This window comes from Heptranchias perlo, unplaced genomic scaffold, assembly GCF_035084215.1.
Source record: "Heptranchias perlo isolate sHepPer1 unplaced genomic scaffold, sHepPer1.hap1 HAP1_SCAFFOLD_737, whole genome shotgun sequence".
NCBI lineage: Eukaryota > Metazoa > Chordata > Chondrichthyes > Hexanchiformes > Hexanchidae > Heptranchias > Heptranchias perlo.
Genome location: NW_027139769.1, coordinates 9513 through 35086, shown reverse-complemented (window position 1 = coordinate 35086; position 25574 = coordinate 9513). Strand labels below are relative to the sequence as shown.

Sequence of the window (25574 nt, the reverse complement as noted above, 5' to 3'; positions counted from 1 at the left end):
CACAGACACTGGGAGATCTCCTCACCTTTCTGGAGGATATATTTAATACACAGACACTGGGAGATCCCCTCACCTTTCTGGGGATATATTTAATACACAGACACTGGGAGATCCCCTCACCTTTCTGGGGATATATTTAATACACAGACACTGGGAGATCTCCTCACCTTTTTGGAGGATATATTTAATACACAGACACTGGGAGATCTCCTCACCTTTCTGGGGATATATTTAATACAAAGACACTGGGAGATCCCCTCACCTTTCTGGGGATATATTTAATACACAGACACTGGGAGATCTCCTCACCTTTTTGGAGGATATATTTAATACACAGACACTGGGAGATCCCCTCACCTTTCTGGGGATATATTTAATACACAGACACTGGGAGATCTCCTCACCTTTCTGGAGGATATATTTAATACACACACACTGGGAGATCTCCTCACCTTTCTGGGGATATATTTAATACACAGACACTGGGAGATCTCCTCACCTTTCTGGGGATATATTTAATACACAGACACTGGGAGATCCCCTCACCTTTCTGGAGGATATATTTAATACACAGACACTGGGAGATCCCCTCACCTTTCTGGGGGATATATTTAATACACAGACACTGGGAGATCTCCTCACCTTTCTGGAGGATATATTTAATACACAGACACTCGGAGATCTCCTCACCTTTCTGGAGGATATATTTAATACACAGACACTGGGAGATCTCCTCACCTTTCTGGAGGATATATTTAATACACAGACACTCGGAGATCCCCTCACCTTTCTGGAGGATATATTTAATACACAGACACTGGGAGATCTCCTCACCTTTCTGGAGGATATATTTAATACACAGACACTCGGAGATCCCCTCACCTTTCTGGAGGATATATTTAATACACAGACACTGGGAGATCCCCTCACCTTTCTGGAGGATATATTTAATACACAGACACTGGGAGATCCCCTCACCTTTCTGGGGATATATTTAATACGCAGACACTGGGAGATCCCCTCACCTTTCTGGAGGATATATTTAATACACAGACACTGGGAGATCCCCTCACCTTTCTGGAGGATATATTTAATACACAGACACTGGGAGATCTCCTCACCTTTCTGGAGGATATATTTAATACACAGACACTCGGAGATCTCCTCACCTTTCTGGAGGATATATTTAATACACAGACACTGGGAGAACCCCTCACCTTTCTGGGGATATATTTAATACACAGACACTGGGAGATCCCCTCACCTTTCTGGAGGATATATTTAATACACAGACACTGGGAGATCCCCTCACCTTTCTGGAGGATATATTTAATACACAGACACTCGGAGATCTCCTCACCTTTCTGGAGGATATATTTAATACACAGACACTCGGAGATCTCCTCACCTTTCTGGAGGATATATTTAATACACAGACACTCAGAGATCCCCTCACCTTTCTGGGGATATATTTAATACGCAGACACTGGGAGATCCCCTCACCTTTCTGGAGGATATATTTAATACACAGACACTGGGAGATCTCCTCACCTTTCTGGAGGATATATTTAATACACAGACACTCGGAGATCTCCTCACCTTTCTGGAGGATATATTTAATACACAGACACTGGGAGAACCCCTCACCTTTCTGGGGATATATTTAATACACAGACACTGGGAGATCCCCTCACCTTTCTGGAGGATATATTTAATACACAGACACTGGGAGATCCCCTCACCTTTCTGGAGGATATATTTAATACACAGACACTCGGAGATCTCCTCACCTTTCTGGAGGATATATTTAATACACAGACACTCGGAGATCCCCTCACCTTTCTGGAGGATATATTTAATACACAGACACTGGGAGATCCCCTCACCTTTCTGGGGGATATATTTAATACACAGACACTGGGAGATCCCCTCACCTTTCTGGGGATATATTTAATACACAGACACTCGGAGATCCCCTCACCTTTCTGGAGGATATATTTAATACACAGACACTGGGAGATCCCCTCACCTTTCTGGAGGATATATTTAATACACAGACACTGGGAGATCCCCTCACCTTTCTGGGGGATATATTTAATACACAGACACTCGGAGATCTCCTCACCTTTCTGGAGGATATATTTAATACACAGACACTCGGAGATCCCCTCACCTTTCTGGGGATATATTTAATACACAGACACTCGGAGATCTCCTCACCTTTCTGGGGATATATTTAATACACAGACACTGGGAAATCTCCTCACCTTTCTGGAGGATATATTTAATACACAGACACTGGGAGATCTCCTCACCTTTCTGGAGGATATATTTAATACACAGACACTGGGAGATCCCCTCACCTTTCTGGGGATATATTTAATACACAGACACTGGGAGATCCCCTCACCTTTCTGGGGATATATTTAATACACAGACACTGGGAGATCTCCTCACCTTTTTGGAGGATATATTTAATACACAGACACTGGGAGATCTCCTCACCTTTCTGGGGATATATTTAATACAAAGACACTGGGAGATCCCCTCACCTTTCTGGGGATATATTTAATACACAGACACTGGGAGATCTCCTCACCTTTTTGGAGGATATATTTAATACACAGACACTGGGAGATCCCCTCACCTTTCTGGGGATATATTTAATACACAGACACTGGGAGATCTCCTCACCTTTCTGGAGGATATATTTAATACACACACACTGGGAGATCTCCTCACCTTTCTGGGGATATATTTAATACACAGACACTGGGAGATCTCCTCACCTTTCTGGGGATATATTTAATACACAGACACTGGGAGATCCCCTCACCTTTCTGGAGGATATATTTAATACACAGACACTGGGAGATCCCCTCACCTTTCTGGGGGATATATTTAATACACAGACACTGGGAGATCTCCTCACCTTTCTGGAGGATATATTTAATACACAGACACTCGGAGATCTCCTCACCTTTCTGGAGGATATATTTAATACACAGACACTGGGAGATCTCCTCACCTTTCTGGAGGATATATTTAATACACAGACACTCGGAGATCCCCTCACCTTTCTGGAGGATATATTTAATACACAGACACTGGGAGATCTCCTCACCTTTCTGGAGGATATATTTAATACACAGACACTCGGAGATCCCCTCACCTTTCTGGAGGATATATTTAATACACAGACACTGGGAGATCCCCTCACCTTTCTGGAGGATATATTTAATACACAGACACTGGGAGATCCCCTCACCTTTCTGGGGATATATTTAATACGCAGACACTGGGAGATCCCCTCACCTTTCTGGAGGATATATTTAATACACAGACACTGGGAGATCCCCTCACCTTTCTGGAGGATATATTTAATACACAGACACTGGGAGATCTCCTCACCTTTCTGGGGATATATTTAATACACAGACACTCGGAGATCTCCTCACCTTTCTGGAGGATATATTTAATACACAGACACTGGGAGATCTCCTCACCTTTCTGGGGGATATATTTAATACACAGACACTGGGAGATCTCCTCACCTTTCTGGAGGATATATTTAATACACAGACACTGGGAGATCTCCTCACCTTTCTGGAGGATATATTTAATACACAGACACTCGGAGATCCCCTCACCTTTCTGGGGGATATATTTAATACACAGACACTGGGAGATCCCCTCACCTTTCTGGAGGATATATTTAATACACAGACACTGGGAGATCTCCTCACCTTTCTGGAGGATATATTTAATACACAGACACTGGGAGATCTCCTCACCTTTCTGGAGGATATATTTAATACACAGACACTGGGAGATCCCCTCACCTTTCTGGAGGATATATTTAATACACAGACACTCGGAGATCTCCTCACCTTTCTGGAGGATATATTTAATACACAGACACTGGGAGATCCCCTCACCTTTCTGGGGGATATATTTAATACACAGACACTCGGAGATCTCCTCACCTTTCTGGAGGATATATTTAATACACAGACACTGGGAGATCCCCTCACCTTTCTGGAGGGTATATTTAATACACAGACACTGGGAGATCTCCTCACCTTTCTGGGGATATATTTAATACACAGACACTCGGAGATCTCCTCACCTTTCTGGGGGATATATTTAATAATCAGACACTGGTAGATCCCCTCACCTTTCTGGGGGATATATTTAATACACAGACACTGGGAGATCTCCTCACCTTTCTGGGGGATATATTTAATACACAGACACTGGGAGATCTCCTCACCTTTCTGGGGATATATTTAATACACAGACACTCGGAGATCCCCTCACCTTTCTGGAGGATATATTTAATACACAGACACTGGGAGATCTCCTCACCTTTCTGGAGGATATATTTAATACACAGACACTGGGAGATCCCCTCACCTTTCTGGAGGATATATTTAATACACAGACACTGGGAGATCTCCTCACCTTTCTGGAGGATATATTTAATACACAGACACTCGGAGATCTCCTCACCTTTCTGGAGGATATATTTAATACACAGACACTCGGAGATCCCCTCACCTTTCTGGGGGATATATTTAATACAAAGACACTGAGAGATCCCCTCACCTTTCTGGGGGATATATTTAATACACAGACACTCGGAGATCTCCTCACCTTTCTGGGGATATATTTAATACGCAGACACTGGGAGATCTCCTCACCTTTCTGGAGGATATATTTAATACACAGACACTGGGAGATCCCCTCACCTTTCTGGAGGATATATTTAATACACAGACACTCGGAGATCTCCTCACCTTTCTGGGGGATATATTTAATACACAGACACTGGGAGATCCCCTCACCTTTCTGGAGGATATATTTAATACACAGACACTGGGAGATCCCCTCACCTTTCTGGGGATATATTTAATACACAGACACTGGGAGATCTCCTCACCTTTCTGGAGGATATATTTAATACACAGACACTGGGAGATCTCCTCACCTTTCTGGGGATATATTTAATACACAGACACTGGGAGATCCCCTCACCTTTCTGGGGGATATATTTAATACACAGACACTCGGAGATCTCCTCACCTTTCTGGAGGATATATTTAATACACAGACACTGGGAGATCTCCTCACCTTTCTGGGGATATATTTAATACACAGACACTGGGAGATCCCCTCACCTTTCTGGGGGATATATTTAATACACAGACACTCGGAGATCTCCTCACCTTTCTGGGGATATATTTAATACACAGACACTCGGAGATCTCCTCACCTTTCTGGAGGATATATTTAATACACAGACACTGGGAGATCTCCTCACCTTTCTGGAGGATATATTTAATACACAGACACGCGGAGATCCCCTCACCTTTCTGGAGGATATATTTAATATGCAGACACTCGGAGATCTCCTCACCTTTCTGGAAGACATCTGTCGAACTGCTGCTCAGCAGTTTCTGGACTCCAGCGGCATCGTTCTCTTTGGCAGCCAGTAAGAGCGGGGTGTCTCGAATCCTACGGGTCAAACAGAGGGTCTGACCGGGTCTGGGACACAAACCCAAGCCTCTCTTTGAGGGGCGAGTAGATTAATTCCTCACAGAACAAGGCCCGATTTCTACTCAAAGTCCCAAAGGTGCGTCCAATAGGTGTAAGGAATGAATTCAACACAAGCCAGGTGAAGAGATATCAGGGACAGGTGACCTCAACCCGGTCAAAGAGGGAGGATTTATGGAGGAGGGAGAGAGGCGGAGAGGTTCAGGGAGGGAATTCCAGAGCTCAGGGCCCCAGGCAGCTGAAGGCACGGCCAATGGTGGAACGATGGGAATCGTGGGGATGGACAAGAGCCCGGGATTGGAGGAACGCAGAGATCTCGGAGGGTTGTAGGGGGCTGGAGGAGGTTACAGAGATAGGGAGGGAGGGGGGCGAGGGGCCATGGAGGGGTTTGAAGAGGAGGATGAGAATTGTAGGGGCTGGAGGAGGTTACAGAGATAGGGAGGGGGGGCGAGGGGCCATGGAGGGATTTGAACAGGAGGATGAGAATTGTAGGGGGCTGGAGGAGGTTACAGAGATAGGGAGGGGGCGAGGGCCATGGAGGGATTTGAACAGGAGGATGAGAATTGTAGGGGGCTGGAGGAGGTTACAGAGATAGGGAGGGGGGGCGAGGGCCATGGAGGGATTTGAACAGGAGGATGAGAATTGTAGGGGGCTGGAGGAGGTTACAGAGATAGGGAGGGGGGGCGAGGGCCATGGAGGGATTTGAAGAGGAGGATGAGAATTGTAGGGGCTGGAGGAGGTTACAGAGATAGGGAGGGAGGGGGGCGAGGGGCCATGGAGGGATTTGAACAGGAGGATGAGAATTGTAGGGGGCTGGAGGAGGTGACAGAGATAGGGAGGGGGGCGAGGGCCATGGAGGGATTTGAACAGTTGGATGAGAATTGTAGGGGGCTGGAGGAGGTTACAGAGATCGGGAGGGAGGGGGGGCGAGGGCCATGGAGGGGATTTGAACAGGAGGATGAGAATTGTAGGGGGCTGGAGGAGGTTACAGAGATAGGGAGGGGGGCGAGGGGCATGGAGGGGTTTGAAGAGGAGGATGAGAATTGTAGGGGGCTGGAGGAGGTTACAGAGATAGGGAGGGGGGGCGAGGGCCATGGAGGGATTTGAACAGGAGGATGAGAATTGTAGGGGGCTGGAGGGGATTACAGAGATAGGGAGGGGGGGCGAGGGGCATGGAGGGATTTGAACAGTTGGATGAGAATTGTAGGGGGCTGGAGGAGGTTACAGAGATCGGGAGGGAGGGGGGGCGAGGGCCATGGAGGGGATTTGAACAGGAGGATGAGAATTGTAGGGGGCTGGAGGAGGTTACAGAGATAGGGAGGGGGGCGAGGGGCATGGAGGGGTTTGAAGAGGAGGATGAGAATTGTAGGGGGCTGGAGGAGGTTGCAGAGATAGGGAGGGAGGGGGGCCTGGGGGGTTGAATGGGGAACGGGGCTGGGTGTGAGTGAGGACACGGGGCTCACGCTCCCTCCCACAGTCGAACAGCCTGGCGACAGTCGCATCGAATGAGGGGTTTTCTCCCAGGGGAGAGTCAGCGTCCCTGGAGGAGGGAGTGGAGAGGGGGCAGGAGAGCGATGACAGGCCATGAACCCGGTGTCCAGGGGCCACGGAATGTGAGGCCCAGAATGCGGCCAGACTGCATTCCCAAACTGCTGAGAGGGATCGTCCCTCCCAGGCTCGCTCTGTCCCCAGGGCTCAAGAATGGCCAGAGTTCAGTCTCTCCGTTCTCAGAAATTGGGGGAGGGAGGGAGTGAGAGAGGATTAAAGAGTGGGGAGTGAGGGAGGAGAGAGGATTAAAGAGTGGGGAGTGAGAGAGGAGGGAGGATTAAAGAGTGGGGAGTGAGGGAGGAGTGAGGATTAAAGAGTGGGGAGTGAGAGAGGAGAGAGGATTAAAGAGTGGGGAGTGAGAGAGGAGAGAGGATTAAAGAGTGGGGAGTGAGAGAGGAGAGAGGATTAAAGACTGGGGAGTGAGAGAGGAGAGAGGATTAAAGAGTGGGGAGTGAGGGAGGAGAGAGGATTAAAGAGTGGGGAGTGAGAGAGGAGAGAGGATTAAAGAGTGGGGAGTGAGGGAGGAGAGAGGATTAAAGAGTGGGGAGTGAGAGAGGAGAGAGGATTAAAGAGCGGGGAGTGAGAGAGGAGAGAGGATTAAAGAGTGGGGAGTGAGAGAGGAGAGAGGATTAAAGAGCGGGGAGTGAGAGAGGAGAGAGGATTAAAGAGTGGGGAGTGAGAGAGGAGAGAGGATTAAAGAGTGGGGAGTGAGAGAGGAGAGAGGATTAAAGAGTGGGGAGTGAGAGAGGAGTGAGGATTAAAGAGCGGGGAGTGAGTGAGGAGAGAGGATTAAAGAGTGGGGAGTGAGAGAGGAGAGAGGATTAAAGAGCGGGGAGTGAGTGAGGAGAGAGGATTAAAGAGTGGGGAGTGAGAGAGGAGTGAGGATTAAAGAGCGGGGAGTGAGTGAGGAGAGAGGATTAAAGAGTGGGGAGTGAGAGAGGAGAGAGGATTAAAGAGTGGGGAGTGAGAGAGGAGAGAGGATTAAAGAGTGGGGAGTGAGAGAGGAGAGAGGATTATGAACGGGGAGTGAGAGAGGAGAGAGGATTAAAGAGTGGGCAGTGAGAGAGGAGAGAGAATTAAAGAGTGGGGAGTGAGAGAGGAGAGAGGATTAAAGAGTGGGGAGTGAGAGAGGAGAGAGGATTAAAGAGTGGGGAGTGAGAGAGGAGAGAGGATTGAAGAGCGGGGAGTGAGAGAGGAGAGAGGATTAAAGAGTGGGGAGTGAGAGAGGAGTGAGGATTAAAGAGTGGGGAGTGAGAGAGGAGAGAGGATTAAAGAGTGGGGAGTGAGAGAGGAGAGAGGATTAAAGAGTGGGGAGTGAGAGAGGAGAGAGGATTAAAGAGCGGGGAGTGAGAGAGGAGAGAGGATTAAAGAGTGGGGAGTGAGAGAGGAGAGAGGATTAAAGAGTGGGGAGTGAGAGAGGAGAGAGGATTAAAGAGTGGGGAGTGAGAGAGGAGAGAGGATTAAAGAGTGGGGAGTGAGAGAGGAGAGAGGATTAAAGAGCGGGGAGTGAGGGAGGAGAGAGGATTAAAGAGTGGGGAGTGAGAGAGGAGAGAGGATTAAAGAGTGGGGAGTGAGAGAGGAGAGAGGATTAAAGAGTGGGGAGTGAGAGAGGAGAGAGAATTAAAGAGTGGACAGTGAGTGAGAGAGGAGAGAGGATTAAAGAGCGGGGAGTGAGTGAGGAGAGAGAATTAAAGAGTGGGGAGTGAGAGAGGAGAGAGGATTAAAGAGTGGACAGTGAGTGAGAGAGGAGAGAGGATTAAAGAGCGGGGAGTGAGTGAGGAGAGAGGATTAAAGAGTGGGGAGTGAGAGAGGAGTGAGGATTAAAGAGTGGGGAGTGAGAGAGGATTAAGAGACACTGATTAGAGTGGGAGTGAGAGGGATTAAGAGACACTGATTAGAGAGGGAGTGAGAGGTATTAGGAGACACTGATTAGAGAGGGAGTGAGAGGGGATTAAGAGACACTGATTAGAGTGGGAGTGAGAGGGGATTAAGAGACACTGATTAGAGTGGGAGTGAGAGGGGATTAAGAGACACTGATTAGAGTGGGAGTGAGAGGGGATTAAGAGACACTGATTAGAGAGGGAGTGAGAGGGATTGAGAGACACTGATTAGAGTGGGAGTGAGAGAGGATTAAGAGACACTGATTAGAGTGGGAATGAGAGGGGATTAAGAGACACTGATTAGAGTGGGAGTGAGAGGGGATTAAGAGACACTGATTAGAGTGGGAGTGAGAGGGGATTAAGAGACACTGATTAGAGTGGGAGTGAGAGGGGATTAAGAGACACTGATTAGAGTGGGAGTGAGAGGGGATTAAGAGACACTGATTAGAGTGGGAGTGAGAGGGGATTAAGAGACACTGATTAGAGTGGGAGTGAGAGGGGATTAAGAGACACTGATTAGAGTGGGAGTGAGAGGGGATTAAGAGACACTGATTAGAGTGGGAGTGAGAGGGGATTAAGAGACACTGATTAGAGAGGGAGTGAGAGGGGATTAAGAGACACTGATTAGAGTGGGAGTGAGAGGGGATTAAGAGACACTGATTAGAGAGGGAGTGAGAGGGGATTAAGAGACACTGATTAGAGTGGGAGTGAGAGGGGATTAAGAGACACTGATTAGAGTGGGAGTGAGAGGGGATTAAGAGACACTGATTAGAGTGGGAGTGAGAGGGGATTAAGAGACACTGATTAGAGTGGGAGTGAGAGGGGATTAAGAGACACTGATTAGAGTGGGAGTGAGAGGGATTAAGAGACACTGATTAGAGTGGGAGTGAGAGGGATTAAGAGACACTGATTAGAGTGGGAGTGAGAGGGGATTAAGAGACACTGATTAGAGTGGGAGTGAGAGGGGATTAAGAGACACTGATTAGAGTGGGAGTGAGAGGGGATTAAGAGACACTGATTAGAGTGGGAGTGAGAGGGGATTAGAGACACTGATTAGAGTGGGAGTGAGAGGGGATTAAGAGACACTGATTAGAGAGGGAGTGAGAGGGGATTAAGAGGACACTGATTAGAGTGGGAGTGAGAGGGGATTAAGAGACACTGATTAGAGTGGAGTGAGAGGGGATTAAGAGACACTGATTAGAGTGGGAGTGAGAGGGGATTAAGAGACACTGATTAGAGTGGAGTGAGAGGGGATTAAGAGACACTGATTAGAGTGGGAGTGAGAGGGGATTAAGAGACACTGATTAGAGTGGGAGTGAGAGGGGATTAAGAGACACTGATTAGAGAGGGAGTGAGAGGGATTAGAGACACTGATTAGAGTGGGAGTGAGAGGGGATTAAGAGACACTGATTAGAGTGGGAGTGAGAGGGATTAAGAGACACTGATTAGAGTGGGAGTGAGAGGGGATTAAGAGACACTGATTAGAGTGGGAGTGAGAGGGATTAAGAGACACTGATTAGAGTGGGAGTGAGAGGGATTAAGAGACAATGATTAGAGTGGGAGTGAGAGGGGATTAAGAGACACTGATTAGAGTGGGAGTGAGAGGGATTAAGAGACACTGATTAGAGTGGGAGTGAGAGGGGATTAAGAGACACTGATTAGAGAGGGAGTGAGAGGGGATTAAGAGACACTGATTAGAGTGGGAGTGAGAGGGGATTAAGAGACACTGATTAGAGAGGGAGTGAGAGGGATTAAGAGACACTGATTAGAGTGGGAGTGAGAGGGGATTAAGAGACACTGATTAGAGAGGGGAGTGAGAGGGATTAAGAGACACTGATTAGAGTGGGAGTGAGAGGGATTAAGAGACACTGATTAGAGTGGGAGTGAGAGGGGATTAAGAGACACTGATTAGAGTGGGAGTGAGAGGGGATTAAGAGACACTGATTAGAGTGGGAGTGAGAGGGATTAAGAGACACTGATTAGAGAGGGAGTGAGAGGGGTTTAAGAGACACTGATTAGAGTGGAGTGAGAGGGGATTAAGAGACACTGATTAGAGTGGGAGTGAGAGGGGATTAAGAGACACTGATTAGAGTGGGAGTGAGAGGGGATTAAGAGACACTGATTAGAGAGGGAGTGAGAGGGGATTAAGAGACACTGATTAGAGTGGGAGTGAGAGGGGATTAAGAGACACTGATTAGAGAGGGAGTGAGAGGGATTAAGAGACACTGATTAGAGAGGGAGTGAGAGGGATTAAGAGACACTGATTAGAGAGGGAGTGAGAGGGATTAAGAGACACTGATTAGAGTGGGAGTGAGAGGGGATTAAGAGACACTGATTAGAGTGGGAGTGAGAGGGATTAAGAGACACTGATTAGAGTGGGAGTGAGAGGGATTAAGAGACACTGATTAGAGTGGGAGGTGAGAGGGATTAAGAGACACTGATTAGAAGTGGGAGTGAGAGGGGATTAAGAGACACTGATTAGAGTGGGAGTTGAGAGGGGATTAAGAGACACTGATTAGAGTGGGAGTGAGAGGGATTAAGAGACACTGATTAGAGTGGGAGTGAGAGGGATTAAGAGACACTGATTAGAGTGGGAGTGAGAGGGGATTAAGAGACACTGATTAGAGAGGGAGTGAGAGGGGATTAAGAGACACTGATTAGAGTGGGAGTGAGAGGGGATTAAGAGACACTGATTAGAGTGGGAGTGAGAGGGGATTAAGAGACACTTGATTTAGAGTGGGAGTGAGAGGGATTAAGAGACACTGATTAGAGTGGGAGTGAGAGGGATTAAGAGACACTTGATTAGAGTGGGAGTGAGAGGGGATTAAGAGACACTGATTAGAGTGGGAGTGAGAGGGGATTAAGAGACACTGATTAGAGAGGGAGTGAGAGGGGATTAAGAGACACTGATTAGAGTGGGAGTGAGAGGGATTAAGAGACACTGATTAGAGTGGGAGTGAGAGGGGATTAAGGAGACACTGATTAGAGTGGGAGTGAGAGGGGATTAAGAGACACTGATTAGAGTGGGAGTGAGAGGGGATTAAGAGACACTGATTAGAGTTGGGAGTGAGAGGGGATTAAGAGACACTGATTAGAGTGGGAGTGAGAGGGATTAAGAGACACTGATTAGAGTGGGAGTGAGAGGGGATTAAGAGACACTGATTAGAGTGGGAGTGAGAGGGGATTAAGAGACACTGATTAGAGTGGGAGTGAGAGGGATTAAGAGACACTGATTAGAGTGGGAGTGAGAGAGATTAAGAGACACTGATTAGAGAGGGAGTGAGAGGGATTAAGAGACACTGATTAGAGTGGGAGTGAGAGGGGATTAAGAGACACTGATTAGAGTGGGAGTTGAGAGGGGATTAAGAGACACTGATTAGAGTGGGAGTGAGAGGGGATTAAGAGACACTGATTAGAGAGAGGAGTGAGAGAGGGATTAAGAGACACTGATTAGAGTGGGAGTGAGAGGGATTAAGAGACACTGATTAGAGTGGGAGTGAGAGGGGATTAAGAGACACTGATTAGAGAGGGAGTGAGAGGGATTAAGAGACACTGATTAGAGTGGGGAGTGAGAGGGATTAAGAGACACTGATTAGAGTGGAGTGAGAGGGGATTAAGAGACACTGATTAGAGTGGGAGTGAGAGGGGATTAAGAGACACTGATTAGAGTGGGGAGTGAGAGGGGATTAAGAGACACTGATTAGAGTGGGAGTGAGAGGGGATTAAGAGACACTGATTAGAGTGGGAGGTGAGAGGGGATTAAGAGACACTGATTAGAGAGGGAGTGAGAGGGATTAAGAGACACTGATTAGAGTGGGAGTGAGAGGGGATTAAGAGACACTGATTAGAGAGGGAGTGAGGGATAAGAGACACTGATTAGAGAGGGAGTGAGAGGGGATTAAGACACTGATTAGAGTGGGAGTGAGAGGGGATTAAGAGACACTGATTAGAGAGGGAGTGAGAGGGGATTAAGAGACACTGATTAGAGTGGGAGTGAGAGGGGATTATGAGACACTGATTAGAGTGGGAGTGAGAGGGATTAAGAGACACTGATTAGAGTGGGAGTGAGAGGGATTAAGAGACACTGATTAGAGAGGGAGTGAGAGGGGATAAGAGACACTGATTAGAGTGGAGTGAGAGGGATTAAGAGACACTGATAGAGGGGAGTGAGAGAGGATTAAGAGACTCTGATAGAGAGGAGTGAGAGGGATTAAGAGACACTGATTAGAGTGGGAGTGAGAGGGGATTAAGAGACACTGATTAGAGTGGGAGTGAGAGGGGATTAAGAGACACTGATTAGAGAGGGAGTGAGAGGGATTAAGAGACACTGATTAGAAGGGAGTGAGAGGGATTAAGAGACACTGATTAGAGTGGGAGTGAGAGGGATTAAGAGACACTGATTAGAGTGGGAGTGAGAGGGGATTAAGAGACACTGATTAGAGAGGGAGTGAGAGTGGGATTAAGAGACACTGATTAGAGAGGGAGTGAGAGGGATTAAGAGACACTGATTAGAGTGGGAGTGAGAGGGGATTAAGAGACACTGATTAGAGTGGGAGTGAGAGGGGATTAAGAGACACTGATTAGAGTGGGAGTGAGAGGGGATTAAGAGACACTGATTAGAGTGGGAGTGAGAGGGATTAAGAGACACTGATTAGAGTGGGAGTGAGAGGGGATTAAGAGACACTGATTAGAGTGGGAGTGAGAGGGATTAAGAGACACTGATTAGAGTGGGAGTGAGAGGGATTAAGAGACACTGATTAGAGTGGGAGTGAGAGGGGATTAAGAGACACTGATTAGAGAGGGAGTGAGAGGGGATTAAGAGACACTGATTAGAGAGGGAGTGAGAGGGATTAAGAGACACTGATTAGAGTGGGAGTGAGAGGGATTAAGAGACACTGATTAGAGTGGGAGTGAGAGGGGATTAAGAGACACTGATTAGGAGTGGGAGTGAGAGGGATTAAGAGACACTGATTAGAGAGGGAGTGAGAGGGGATTAAGAGACACTGATTAGAGTGGGAGTGAGAGGGATTAAGAGACACTGATTAGAGTGGAGTGAGAGGGGATTAAGAGACACTGATTAGAGTGGGAGTGAGAGGGGATTAAGAGACACTGATTAGAGAGGGAGTGAGGAGGGATTAAGAGACACTGATTAGAGTGGGAGTGAGAGGGGATTAAGAGACACTGATTAGAGAGGGAGTGAGAGGGATTAGAGACACTGATTAGAGAGGGAGTGAGAGGGGATTAAGAGACACTGATTAGAGTGGGAGTGAGAGGGATTAAGAGACACTGATTAGAGTGGGAGTGAGAGGGGATTAAGAGACACTGATTAGGAGGAGTGAGAGGGGATTAAGAGACACTGATTAGAGTGGGAGTGAGAGGGGATTAAGAGACACTTGATTAGAGTGGAGTGAGAGGGGATTAAGAGACACTGATTAGAGTGGGAGTGAGAGGGATTAAGAGACACTGATTAGAGTGGGAGTGAGAGGGATTAAGAGACACTGATTAGAGTGGGAGTGAGAGGGGATTAAGAGACACTGATTAGAGTGGGAGTGAGAGGGGATTAAGAGACACTGATTAGAGTGGGAGTGAGAGGGATTAAGAGACACTGATTAGAGTGGGAGTGAGAGGGGATTAAGAGACACTGATTAGAGTGGGAGTGAGAGGGATTAAGAGACACTGATTAGAGTGGGAGTGAGAGGGGATTAAGAGACACTGATTAGAGAGGGAGTGAGAGGGGATTAAGAGACACTGATTAGAGTGGGAGTGAGAGGGGATTAAGAGACACTGATTAGAGTGGGAGTGAGAGGGGATTAAGAGACACTGATTAGAGTGGAGTGAGAGGGGATTAAGAGACACTGATTAGAGTGGGAGTGAGAGGGATTAAGAGACACTGATTAGAGTGGGAGTGAGAGGGGATTAAGAGACACTGATTAGAGTGGGAGTGAGAGGGATTAAGAGACACTGATTAGAGTGGGAGTGAGAGGGGATAAAGACCTGATTAGAGTGGGAGTGAGAGGGGATTAAGAGACACTGATTAGAGTGGGAGTGAGAGGGATTAAGAGACACTGATTAGAGTGGGAGTGAGAGGGGATTAAGAGACACTGATTAGAGTGGGAGTGAGAGGGATTAAGAGACACTGATTAGAGTGGGAGTGAGAGGGGATAAGAGACCACTGATTAGAGTGGGAGTGAGAGGGGATTAGAGACACTGATTAGAGAGGGAGTGAGAGGGATTAAGAGACACTGATTAGAGTGGGAGTGAGAGGGGATTAAGAGACACTGATTAGAGTGGGAGTGAGAGGGGATTAAGAGACACTGATTAGAGTGGGAGTGAGAGGGGATTAAGAGACACTGATTAGAGTGGGAGTGAGAGGGGATTAAGAGACACTGATTAGAGTGGGAGTGAGAGGGATTAAGAGACACTGATTAGAGTGGGAGTGAGAGGGATTAAGAGACACTGATTAGAGTGGGAGTGAGAGGGGATTAAGAGACACTGATTAGAGGTGGGAGTGAGAGGGGATTAAGAGACACTGATTAGAGTGGGAGTGAGAGGGGATTAAGAGACACTGATTAGAGTGGGAGTGAGAGGGGATTAAGAGACACTGATTAGAGTGGGAGTGAGAGGGGATTAAGAGACACTGATTAGAGTGGGAGTGAGAGGGGATTAAGAGACACTGATTAGAGAGGGAGTGAGAGGGATTAAGAGACACTGATTAGAGTGGGAGTGAGAGGGATTAAGAGACACTGATTAGAGTGGGAGTGAGAGGGGATTAAGAGGACACTGATTAGAGAGGGAGTGAGAGGGATTAAGAGACACTGATTAGAGTGGGAGTGAGAGGGATTAAGAGACACTGATTAGAGTGGGAGTGAGAGGGGATTAAGAGACACTGATTAGAGTGGGAGTGAGAGGGATTAAGAGACACTGATTAGAGTGGGAGTGAGAGGGGATTAAGAGACACTGATTAGAGAGGGAGTGAGAGGGATTAAGAGACACTGATTAGAGTGGGAGTGAGAGGGATTAAGAGAGACACTGATTAGAGTGGGAGTGAGAGGGGATTAAGAGACACTGATTAGAGAGGGAGTGAGAGAGGGATTAAGAGACACTGATTAGAGTGGGAGTGAGAGGGGATAGAGACACTGATTAGAGTGGAGTGAGAGGGGATTAAGAGACACTGATTAGAGTGGGAGTGAGAGGGATTAAGAGACACTGATTAGAGTGGGAGTGAGAGGGGATTAAGAGACACTGATTAGAGTGGGAGTGAGAGGGGATTAAGAGACACCTGATTAGAGTGGAGTGAGAGGGATTAAGAGACACTGATTAGAGAGGGAGTGAGAGGGGATTAAGAGACACTGATTAGAGTGGGAGTGAGAGGGATTAAGAGACACTGATTAGAGGAGGGAGTGAGAGGGGATTAAGAGACACTGATTAGAGTGGGAGTGAGAGGGGATTAAGAGACACTGATTAGAGTGGGAGTGAGAGGGGATTAAGAGACACTGATTGAGAGTGGGAGTGAGAGGGGATTAAGAGACACTGATTAGAGAGGGAGTGAGAGGGGATTAAGAGACACTGATTAGAGAGGGAGTGAGAGGGATTAAGAGACACTGATTAGAGTGGAGTGAGAGGGGATTAAGAGACACTGATTAGAGTGGGAGTGAGAGGGGATTAAGAGACACTGATTAGAGTGGGAGTGAGAGGGGATTAAGAGACACTGATTAGAGTGGAGTGAGAGGGGATTAAGAGACACTGATTAGAGAGGGAGTGAGAGGGGATTAAGAGACACTGATTAGAGTGGGAGTGAGAGGATTAAGAGACACTGATTAGAGTGGGAGTGAGAGGGATTAAGAGACACTGATTAGAGTGGGAGTGAGAGGGGATTAAGAGACACTGATTAGAGTGGGAGTGAGAGGGATTAAGAGACACTGATTAGAGTGGAGTGAGAGGGATTAAGAGACACTGATTAGAGTGGAGTGAGAGGGGATTAAGAGACACTGATTAGAGTGGGAGTGAGAGGGATTAAGAGACACTGATTAGAGTGGGAGTGAGAGGGGATTAAGAGACACTGATTAGAGTGGGAGTGAGAGGGGATTAAGAGACACTGATTAGAGTGGGAGTGAGAGGGGATTAAGAGACACTGATTAGAGTGGGAGTGAGAGGGATTAAGAGACACTGATTAGAGTGGGAGTGAGAGGGGATTAAGAGACACTGATTAGAGTGGGAGTGAGAGGGGATTAAGAGACACTGATTAGAGAGGGAGTGAGAGGGGATTAAGAGACACTGATAGAGTGGGAGTGAGAGGGGATTAAGAGACACTGATTAGAGTGGGAGTGAGAGGGGATTAAGAGACACTGATTAGAGAGGGAGTGAGAGGGGATTAAGAGACACTGATTAGAGTGGGAGTGAGAGGGGATTAAGAGACACTGATTAGAGTGGGAGTGAGAGGGGATTAAGAGACACTGATTAGAGTGGGAGTGAGAGGGGATTAAGAGACACTGATTAGAGTGGGAGTGAGAGGGATTAAGAGACACTGATTAGAGTGGGAGTGAGAGGGATTAAGAGACACTGATTAGAGAGGGAGTGAGAGGGATTAAGAGACACTGATTAGAGTGGGAGTGAGAGGGGATTAAGAGACACTGATTAGAGGGGAGGAGAGGATTAAGAGACACTGAATGGAGTGGGAGTGAAGGGGATTAAGAGACACTGATTAGAGTGGGAGTGAGAGGGGATAAGAGACACTGATTAGAGTGGGAGTGAGAGGGATTAAGAGACACTGAATTAGAGAGGAGTGAGAGGGTGATTAAGAGACATGATTAGTAGAGAGGGAGTGAGAGGGGATGAGAGACACTGTTAGAGTGGGAGTGAGAGGGATTAAGAGACACTGATTAGAGTTGGGAGTGAGAAGGGGATTAAGAGACACTGATTAGAGTGGAGTGAGAGGGATTAAGAGACACTGATTAGAGAGGGAGTGAGAGGGGATTAAGAGACACTGATAGAGTGGGAGTGAGAGGGATTAAGAGACACTGATTAGAGTGGAGTGAGAGGGGATTAAAGAGACACTGATTAGAGTGGGAGTGAGAGGGGATTAAGAGACACTGATTAGAGAGGGAGTGAGAGGGGATTAAGAGACACTGATTAGAGTGGAGTGAGAGGGGATTAAGAGACACTGATTAGAGTGGGAGTGAGAGGGGATTAAGAGACACTGATTAGAGTGGGAGTGAGAGGGATTAAGAGACACTGATTAGAGTGGGAGTGAGAGGGATTAAGAGACACTGATTAGAGTGGAGTGAGAGGGGATTAAGAGACACTGATTAGAGTGGGAGTGAGAGGGGATTAAGAGACACTGATTAGAGTGGGAGTGAGGGATTAAGAGACACTGATTAGAGAGGGAGTGAGAGGGATTAAGAGACACTGATTAGAGTGGGAGTGAGAGGGGATTAAGAGGACACTGGATTAGAGTGGGAAGTGAGAGGGATTAAGAGGACACTGAATAGAGTGGGAGTGAGAGGGATTAAGAGACACTGATTAGAGAGGGAGTGAGAGGGGATTAAGAGACACTGATTAGAGTGGGAGTGAGAGGGATTAAGAGACACTGATTAGAGTGGGAGTGAGAGGGGATTAAGAGACACTGATTAGAGTGGGAGTGAGAGGGGATTAAGAGACACTGATTAGAGTGGGAGTGAGAGGGATTAAGAGACACTGATTAGAGAGGGAGTGAGAGGGGATTAAGAGACACTGATTAGAGTGGGAGTGAGAGGGGATTAAGAGACACTGATTAGAGTGGGAGTGAGAGGGGATTAAGAGACACTGATAGAGAGGGAGTGAGAGGGGATTAAGAGACACTGATTAGAGTGGGAGTGAGAGGGGATTAAGAGACACTGATTAGAGAGGGAGTGAGAGGGGATTAAGAGACACTGATTAGAGTGGGAGTGAGAGGGGATTAAGAGACAATGATTAGAGTGGAGTGAGAGGGGATTAAGAGACACTGATTAGAGTGGGAGTGAGAGGGATTAAGAGACACTGATTAGAGAGGGAGTGAGAGGGGATTAAGAGACACTGATTAGAGTGGAGTGAGAGGGGATTAAGAGACACTGATTAGAGTGGGAGTGAGAGGGGATTAAGAGACACTGATTAGAGTGGGAGTGAGAGGGGATTAAGAGACACTGATTAGAGTGGGAGTGAGAGGGATTAAGAGACACTGATTAGAGTGGGAGTGAGAGGGGATTAAGAGACACTGATTAGAGTGGGAGTGAGAGGGGATTAAGAGACACTGATTAGAGTGGGAGTGAGAGGGGATTAAGAGATCACTGATTAGAGAGGGAGTGAGAGGGGATTAAGAGACACTGATTAGAGTGGGAGTGAGAGGGATTAAGAGACCTGATTAGAGTGGGAGTGAGAGGGGATTAAGAACACTGATTAGAGTGGGAGTGAGAGGGATTAAGAGACACTGATTAGAGTGGGAGTGAGAGGGGATTAAGAGACACTGATTAGAGAGGGAGTGAGATGGATTAAGAGACACTGATTAGAGTGGGAGTGAGAGGGGATTAAGAGACACTGATTGAGTGGGAGTGAGAGGGGATTAAGAGACACTGATTAGAGTGGGAGTGAGAGGGGATTAAGAGACACTGATTAGAGAGGGGAGTGAGAGGGGATTAAGAGACACTGATTAGAGTGGGAGTGAGAGGGGATTAATAGACACTGATTAGAGTGGGAGTGAGAGGGATTAAGAGACACTGATTAGAGTGGGAGTGAGAGGGGATTAAGAGACACTGATTAGAGTGGGAGTGAGAGGGATTAAGAGACACTGATTAGAGAGGGAGTGAGAGGGGATTAAGAGACACTGATTAGAGTGGAGTGAGAGGGGATTAAGAGACACTGATTAGAGTGGGAGTGAGAGGGATTAAGAGACACTGATTAGAGAGGGGAGTGAGAGGGATTAAGAGACACTGATTAGAGTGGGAGTGAGAGGGGATTAAGAGACACTGATTAGAGTGGGAGTGAGAGGGGATTAAGAGACACTGATTAGAGTGGGAGTGAGAGGGGATTAAGAGACACTGATTAGAGAGGAGTGAGAGGGATTAGAGACCTGATAGAGTGGAGTGAGAGGGATTAAGAGACACTGATTAGAGTGGGAGTGAGAGGGGATTAAGAGACACTGATTAGAGTGGGGAGTGAGAGGGATTAAGAGACACTGATTAGGAGTGGGAGTGAGAGGGATTAAGAGACACTGATTAGAGTGGAGTGAGAGGGATTAAGAGACACTGATTAGAGTGGGAGTGAGAGGGGATTAAGAGACACTGATTAGAGAGGGAGTGAGAGGGGATTAAGAGACACTGATTAGAGTGGGAGTGAGAGGGGATTAAGAGACACTGATTAGAGAGGGAGTGAGAGGGGATTAAGAGACACTGATTAGAGTGGGAGTGAGAGGGGATTAAGAGACACTGATTAGAGAGTGGAGTGATAGAGGGGATTAAGAGACACTGATTAGAGTGGGAGTGAGAGGGGATTAAGAGACACTGATTAGAGTGGGAGTGAGAGGGATTAAGAGACACTGATTAGAGAGGGAGTGAGAGGGGGATTAAGAGACACTGATTAGAGTGGGAGTGAGAGGGGATTAAGAGACACTGATTAGAGTGGGAGTGAGAGGGATTAAGAGACACTGATTAGAGTGGGAGTGAGAGGGGATTAAGAGACACTGATTAGAGTGGGAGTGAGAGGGGGATTAAGGAGACACTGATTAGAGTGGGAGTGAGAGGGATTAAGAGACACTGATTAGAGTGGGAGTGAGAGGGGATTAAGAGACACTGATTAGAGTGGGAGTGAGAGGGGATTAAGAGACACTGATTAGAGTGGGAGTGAGAGGGGATTAAGAGACACTGATTAGAGTGGGAGTGAGAGGGATTAAGAGACACTGATTAGAGTGGGAGTGAGAGGGATTAAGAGACACTGATTAGAGTGGGAGTGAGAGGGGATTTAAGAGACACTGATTAGAGTGGGAGTGAGAGGGGATTAAGAGACACTGATTAGAGAGGGAGTGAGAGGGGATTAAGAGACACTGATTAGAGTGGGAGTGAGAGGGGATTAAGAGACACTGATTAGAGAGGGAGTGAGAGGGGATTAAGAGACACTGATTAGAGTGGGAGTGATAGAGGGGATTAAGAGACACTGATTAGAGATGGGAGTGAGAGGGGATTAAGAGACACTGATTAGAGTGGGAGTGAGAGGGATTAAGAGACACTGATTAGAGTGGGAGTGAGAGGGGATTAAGAGAGACACTGATTAGAGTGGGAGTGAGAGGGGATTAAGAGACACTGATTAGAGTGGGAGTGAGAGGGGATTAAGAGACACTGATTAGAGTGGGAGTGAGAGGGGATTAAGAGACACTGATTAGAGTGGGAGTGAGAGGGGATTAAGAGACACTGATTAGAGTGGGAGTGAGAGGGGATTAAGAGACACTGATTAGAGAGGGAGTGAGAGGGGATTAAGAGACACTGATTAGAGTGGAGTGAGAGGGATTAGAGAACTGATTAGAGGGAGTGAGAGGGGATTAAGAGACACTGATTAGAGTGGGAGTGAGAGGGGGATTAAGAGACACTGATTAGAGTGGGAGTGAGAGGGATTAAGAGACACTGATTAGAGTGGGAGTGAGAGGGATTAAGAGACACTGATTAGAGTGGGAGTGAGAGGGATTAAGAGACACTGATTAGAGTGGGAGTGAGAGGGATTAAGAGACACTGATTAGAGTGGGAGTGAGAGGGGATTAAGAGACACTGATTAGAGAGGGAGTGAGAGTGGATTAAGAGACACTGATTAGAGTGGGAGTGAGAGGGGATTAAGAGACACTGATTAGAGAGGGAGTGAGAGGGGATTAAGAGACACTGATTAGAGTGGGAGTGAGAGGGATTAAGAGACACTGATTAGAGTGGGAGTGAGAGGGATTAAGAGACACTGATTAGAGTAGGAGTGAGAGGGGATTAAGAGACACTGATTAGAGTGGGAGTGAGAGGGATTAAGAGACACTGATTAGAGTAGGAGTGAGAGGGGATTAAGAGACACTGATTAGAGTGGAAGTGAGAGGGGATTAAGAGACACTGATTAGAGTGGGAGTGAGAGGGGATTAAGAGACACTGATTAGAGTGGGAGTGAGAGGGGATTAAGAGACACTGATTAGAGTGGGAGTGAGAGGGATTAAGAGACACTGATTAGAGTGGGAGTGAGAGGGGATTAAGAGACACTGATTAGAGTGGGAGTGAGAGGGATTAAGAGACACTGATTAGAGTGGGAGTGAGAGGGGATTAAGAGACACTGATTAGAGTGGGAGTGAGAGGGGATTAAGAGACACTGATTAGAGTGGGAGTGAGAGGGATTAAGAGACACTGATTAGAGTGGGAGTGAGAGGGGATTAAGAGACACTGATTAGAGTGGGAGTGAGAGGGGATTAAGAGACACTGATTAGAGTGGGAGTGAGAGGGGATTAAGAGACACTGATTGGAGAGGGAGTGAGAGAGGATTAAGAGACACTGATTAGAGTGGGAGTGAGAGGGATTAAGAGACACTGATTAGAGTGGGAGTGAGAGGGGATTAAGAGACACTGATTAGAGTGGGAGTGAGAGGGGATTAAGAGACACTGATTAGAGTGGGAGTGAGAGGGGATTAAGAGACACTGATTAGAGAGGGAGTGAGAGGGGATTAAGAGACACTGATTAGAGTGGGAGTGAGAGGGGATTAAGAGACACTGATTAGAGAGGGAGTGAGAGGGGATTAAGAGACATTGATTAGAGTGGGAGTGAGAGGGATTAAGAGACACTGATTAGAGTGGGAGTGAGAGGGATTAAGAGACACTGATTAGAGAGGGAGTGAGAGGGGATTAAGAGACACTGATTAGAGTGGGAGTGAGAGGGGATTAAGAGACACTGATTAGAGTGGGAGTGAGAGGGGATTAAGAGACACTGATTAGAGTGGGAGTGAGAGGGGATTAAGAGACACTGATTAGAGTGGGAGTGAGAGGGATTAAGAGACAATGATTAGAGTGGGAGTGAGAGGGGATTAAGAGACACTGATTAGAGTGGGAGTGAGAGGGGATTAAGAGACACTGATTAGAGAGGGAGTGAGAGGGGATTAAGAGACACTGATTAGAGTGGGAGTGAGAGGGATTAAGAGACACTGATTAGAGAGGGAGTGAGAGGGGATTAAGAGACACTGATTAGAGAGGGAGTGAGAGGGGATTAAGAGACACTGATTAGAGTGGGAGTGAGAGGGGATTAAGAGACACTGATTAGAGTGGGAGTGAGAGGGGATTAAGAGACACTGATTGGAGTGGGAGTGAGAGGGGATTAAGAGACACTGATTAGAGTGGGAGTGAGAGGGGATTAAGAGACACTGATTAGAGTGGGAGTGAGAGGGGCTGTTCTGCCCTCCCCTCCTCACCTCCCCTGCCCTCCTCGCCTGTCCTCCCCTGCCCTCCTCACCTGTTCTGCCCTCCCCTCCCCTGCCCTCCTCACCTACCCTGCCCTCCTCACCTCCCCACCTACCCTCCCCTCCTCACCTACCCTGCCCTCCTATCCTGCCCTCCCCTCCCCTCCTCACCTCCCCACCTACCCTCCCCTCCTCACCTACCCTGCCCTCCTCACCTGCCCTACCCTCCCCTATTCACCTGTCCTCCTCCCCTCCCCTCCTGCCCTCCCCTACCCTCCTCCCCTCCTCCCCTCCCCTCCTCTCCTGCCCTCCCCTACCCTCCTCCCCTCCCCTCCTCCCCTCCCCTCCTCACCTACCCTCCCCTCCTCACCTCCCCACCTCCCCTCCCCTCCCCTCCTCACCTGCCCTCCCCTCCCCTCCTCACCTGCCCTCCCCTCCCCTCGTGCCCTCCCCTGCCCTCCCCTCCTGCCCTCCCCTCCCCTCCTCACCTGTTCTGCTGCAGAAGCTCCAATTCCCCCACGTCCACTTCCCCCTTCCTCTGAGGTTTGACCCGCCACACCATCTGCTTTTAGTATTTGGCGAGATCTCCGCTCCCGTAAACCGGCGGCACTCCGAGCATCTGAGGCGGTTCCTGGCGGATCCCCCAACACGGCCCCAGCACCGGGATTCCCGCAATCCGGTCAATTCTCGTCTCTCCCTCCTGATCCTGATCCCGATCCCAATCCCAATCCCAGGGAAGAGAAGCCGCAGAGTTCACCCGAACGGCGGAAGGTCTCCCAGAGCTTCTCCAAATGGTTTCAACGTTTCCGAGTTGATTAAAAGTTTCTCAATTGATTAAAAGTTTCTCAGTTGATTAAAAGTTTCTCAGTTGGTTAAAAGTTTCTCAATTGATTAAAAGTTTCCGAGTTGTTGCAAAGTTTCTCAGTTGGTTAAAAGTTTCTCAGTTGGTTAAAAGTTTCTCAATTGGTTAAAAGTTTCTCAGTTGGTTAAAAGTTTCTCAGTTGGTTAAAAGTTTCTCAATTGGTTAAAAGTTTCTCAATTGATTAAAAGTTTCCGAGTTGTTGCAAAGTTTTTCAGTTGTTTAAAAGTTTCTGAGCTGGCGAAAAGTTTCCGAGTTGTTTAAAAGTTTCTGAGCTGGCGAAAAGTTTCCGAGTTGTGAAAAGTATCTCCGGGTTGTCTCTCCGTGTCGCTGCTGGTACCAGGATCTGAAGGTCCCATCTGCTGATACCAGCAGCCCGGCTCATCCCTTGTTTTGGGAAAGTGCAGAGACGCCACGGATTCGAAACTTGTCATTTGTTGATAGGTTCTGGCCGCTGCGGGGGTGACCCAGGGATGGAATATCGCCCTAGGGAAAGGGACGGGCGGCCTGGTCAGTGATCTCACTAACCCGACTGGAATGTCCCTGCAATTGTTCACAAATTGCAGGTTCCCCCAGCAGAGCCTGTGAGGCTCAGAGTGCAACAAATGACTGGCAGTGGGAGGTCCAGCAAGATCCCAGGAGCAAAATCCCGCTACACAAGGAAGGTCCGTCATTGGGACATCATCAAGAAAGGAAACATAATCACAAGAACTACAGAGTCCGCCAAAAAAACTATCTTCACAGGGAGGGAGGGATTGAGGGAGAGAGGGACAGACACAGAGAGAGAGGGAGAGATGGAGGGAGGGACAGACAGACACAGAGGGACAGGCACAGAGAGAGAGAGGGAGAGATGGAGGGAGGGACAGGCACAGAGAGAGAGGGAGAGATGGAGGGAGGGACAGACAGACACAGAGGGACAGGCACAGAGAGAGAGAGGGAGAGATGGAGGGAGGGACAGGCACAGAGAGAGAGGGAGAGATGGAGGGAGGGACAGACAGACACAGAGGGACAGGCACGGAGAGAGAGAGGGAGAGATGGAGGGAGGGACAGGCACAGAGAGAGAGGGAGAGATGGGGGGAGGGACAGACAGATACAGAGGGACAGACACGGAGAGAGAGAGGGAGAGATGGAGGGAGGGACAGACAGATACAGAGGGACAGGCACGGAGAGAGAGAGGGAGAGATGGAGGGAGGGACAGACAGATACAGAGGGACAGGCACGGAGAGAGAGAGGGAGAGATGGAGGGAGGGACAGACAGACACAGAGGGACAGGCACGGAGAGAGAGAGAGGGAGAGATGGAGGGAGGGACAGGCACAGAGAG

The 25574-nt window shown here is 47.9% G+C and overlaps 1 protein-coding gene across 1 annotated transcript in view; it reads right to left on the bottom strand.

The window, feature by feature from the left end:
* LOC137319129 (transient receptor potential cation channel subfamily V member 6-like) overlaps window positions 1-24833 on the bottom strand; it is a gene marked incomplete at its 3' end in the record, with an annotated part of 64423 nt that extends 39590 nt beyond the window's left edge. Inside the window, exons 1-2 of the mRNA XM_067981476.1 lie at window positions 23882-24833; window positions 5420-5517 (exon numbers count right to left, since the gene is read on the bottom strand). Coding sequence (XP_067837577.1) covers window positions 5420-5517; window positions 23882-23955 — 172 coding nt within the window. The remainder of the gene's footprint in view (window positions 1-5419; window positions 5518-23881) is intronic.
* Window positions 24834-25574: the final 741 nt, after the last annotated feature.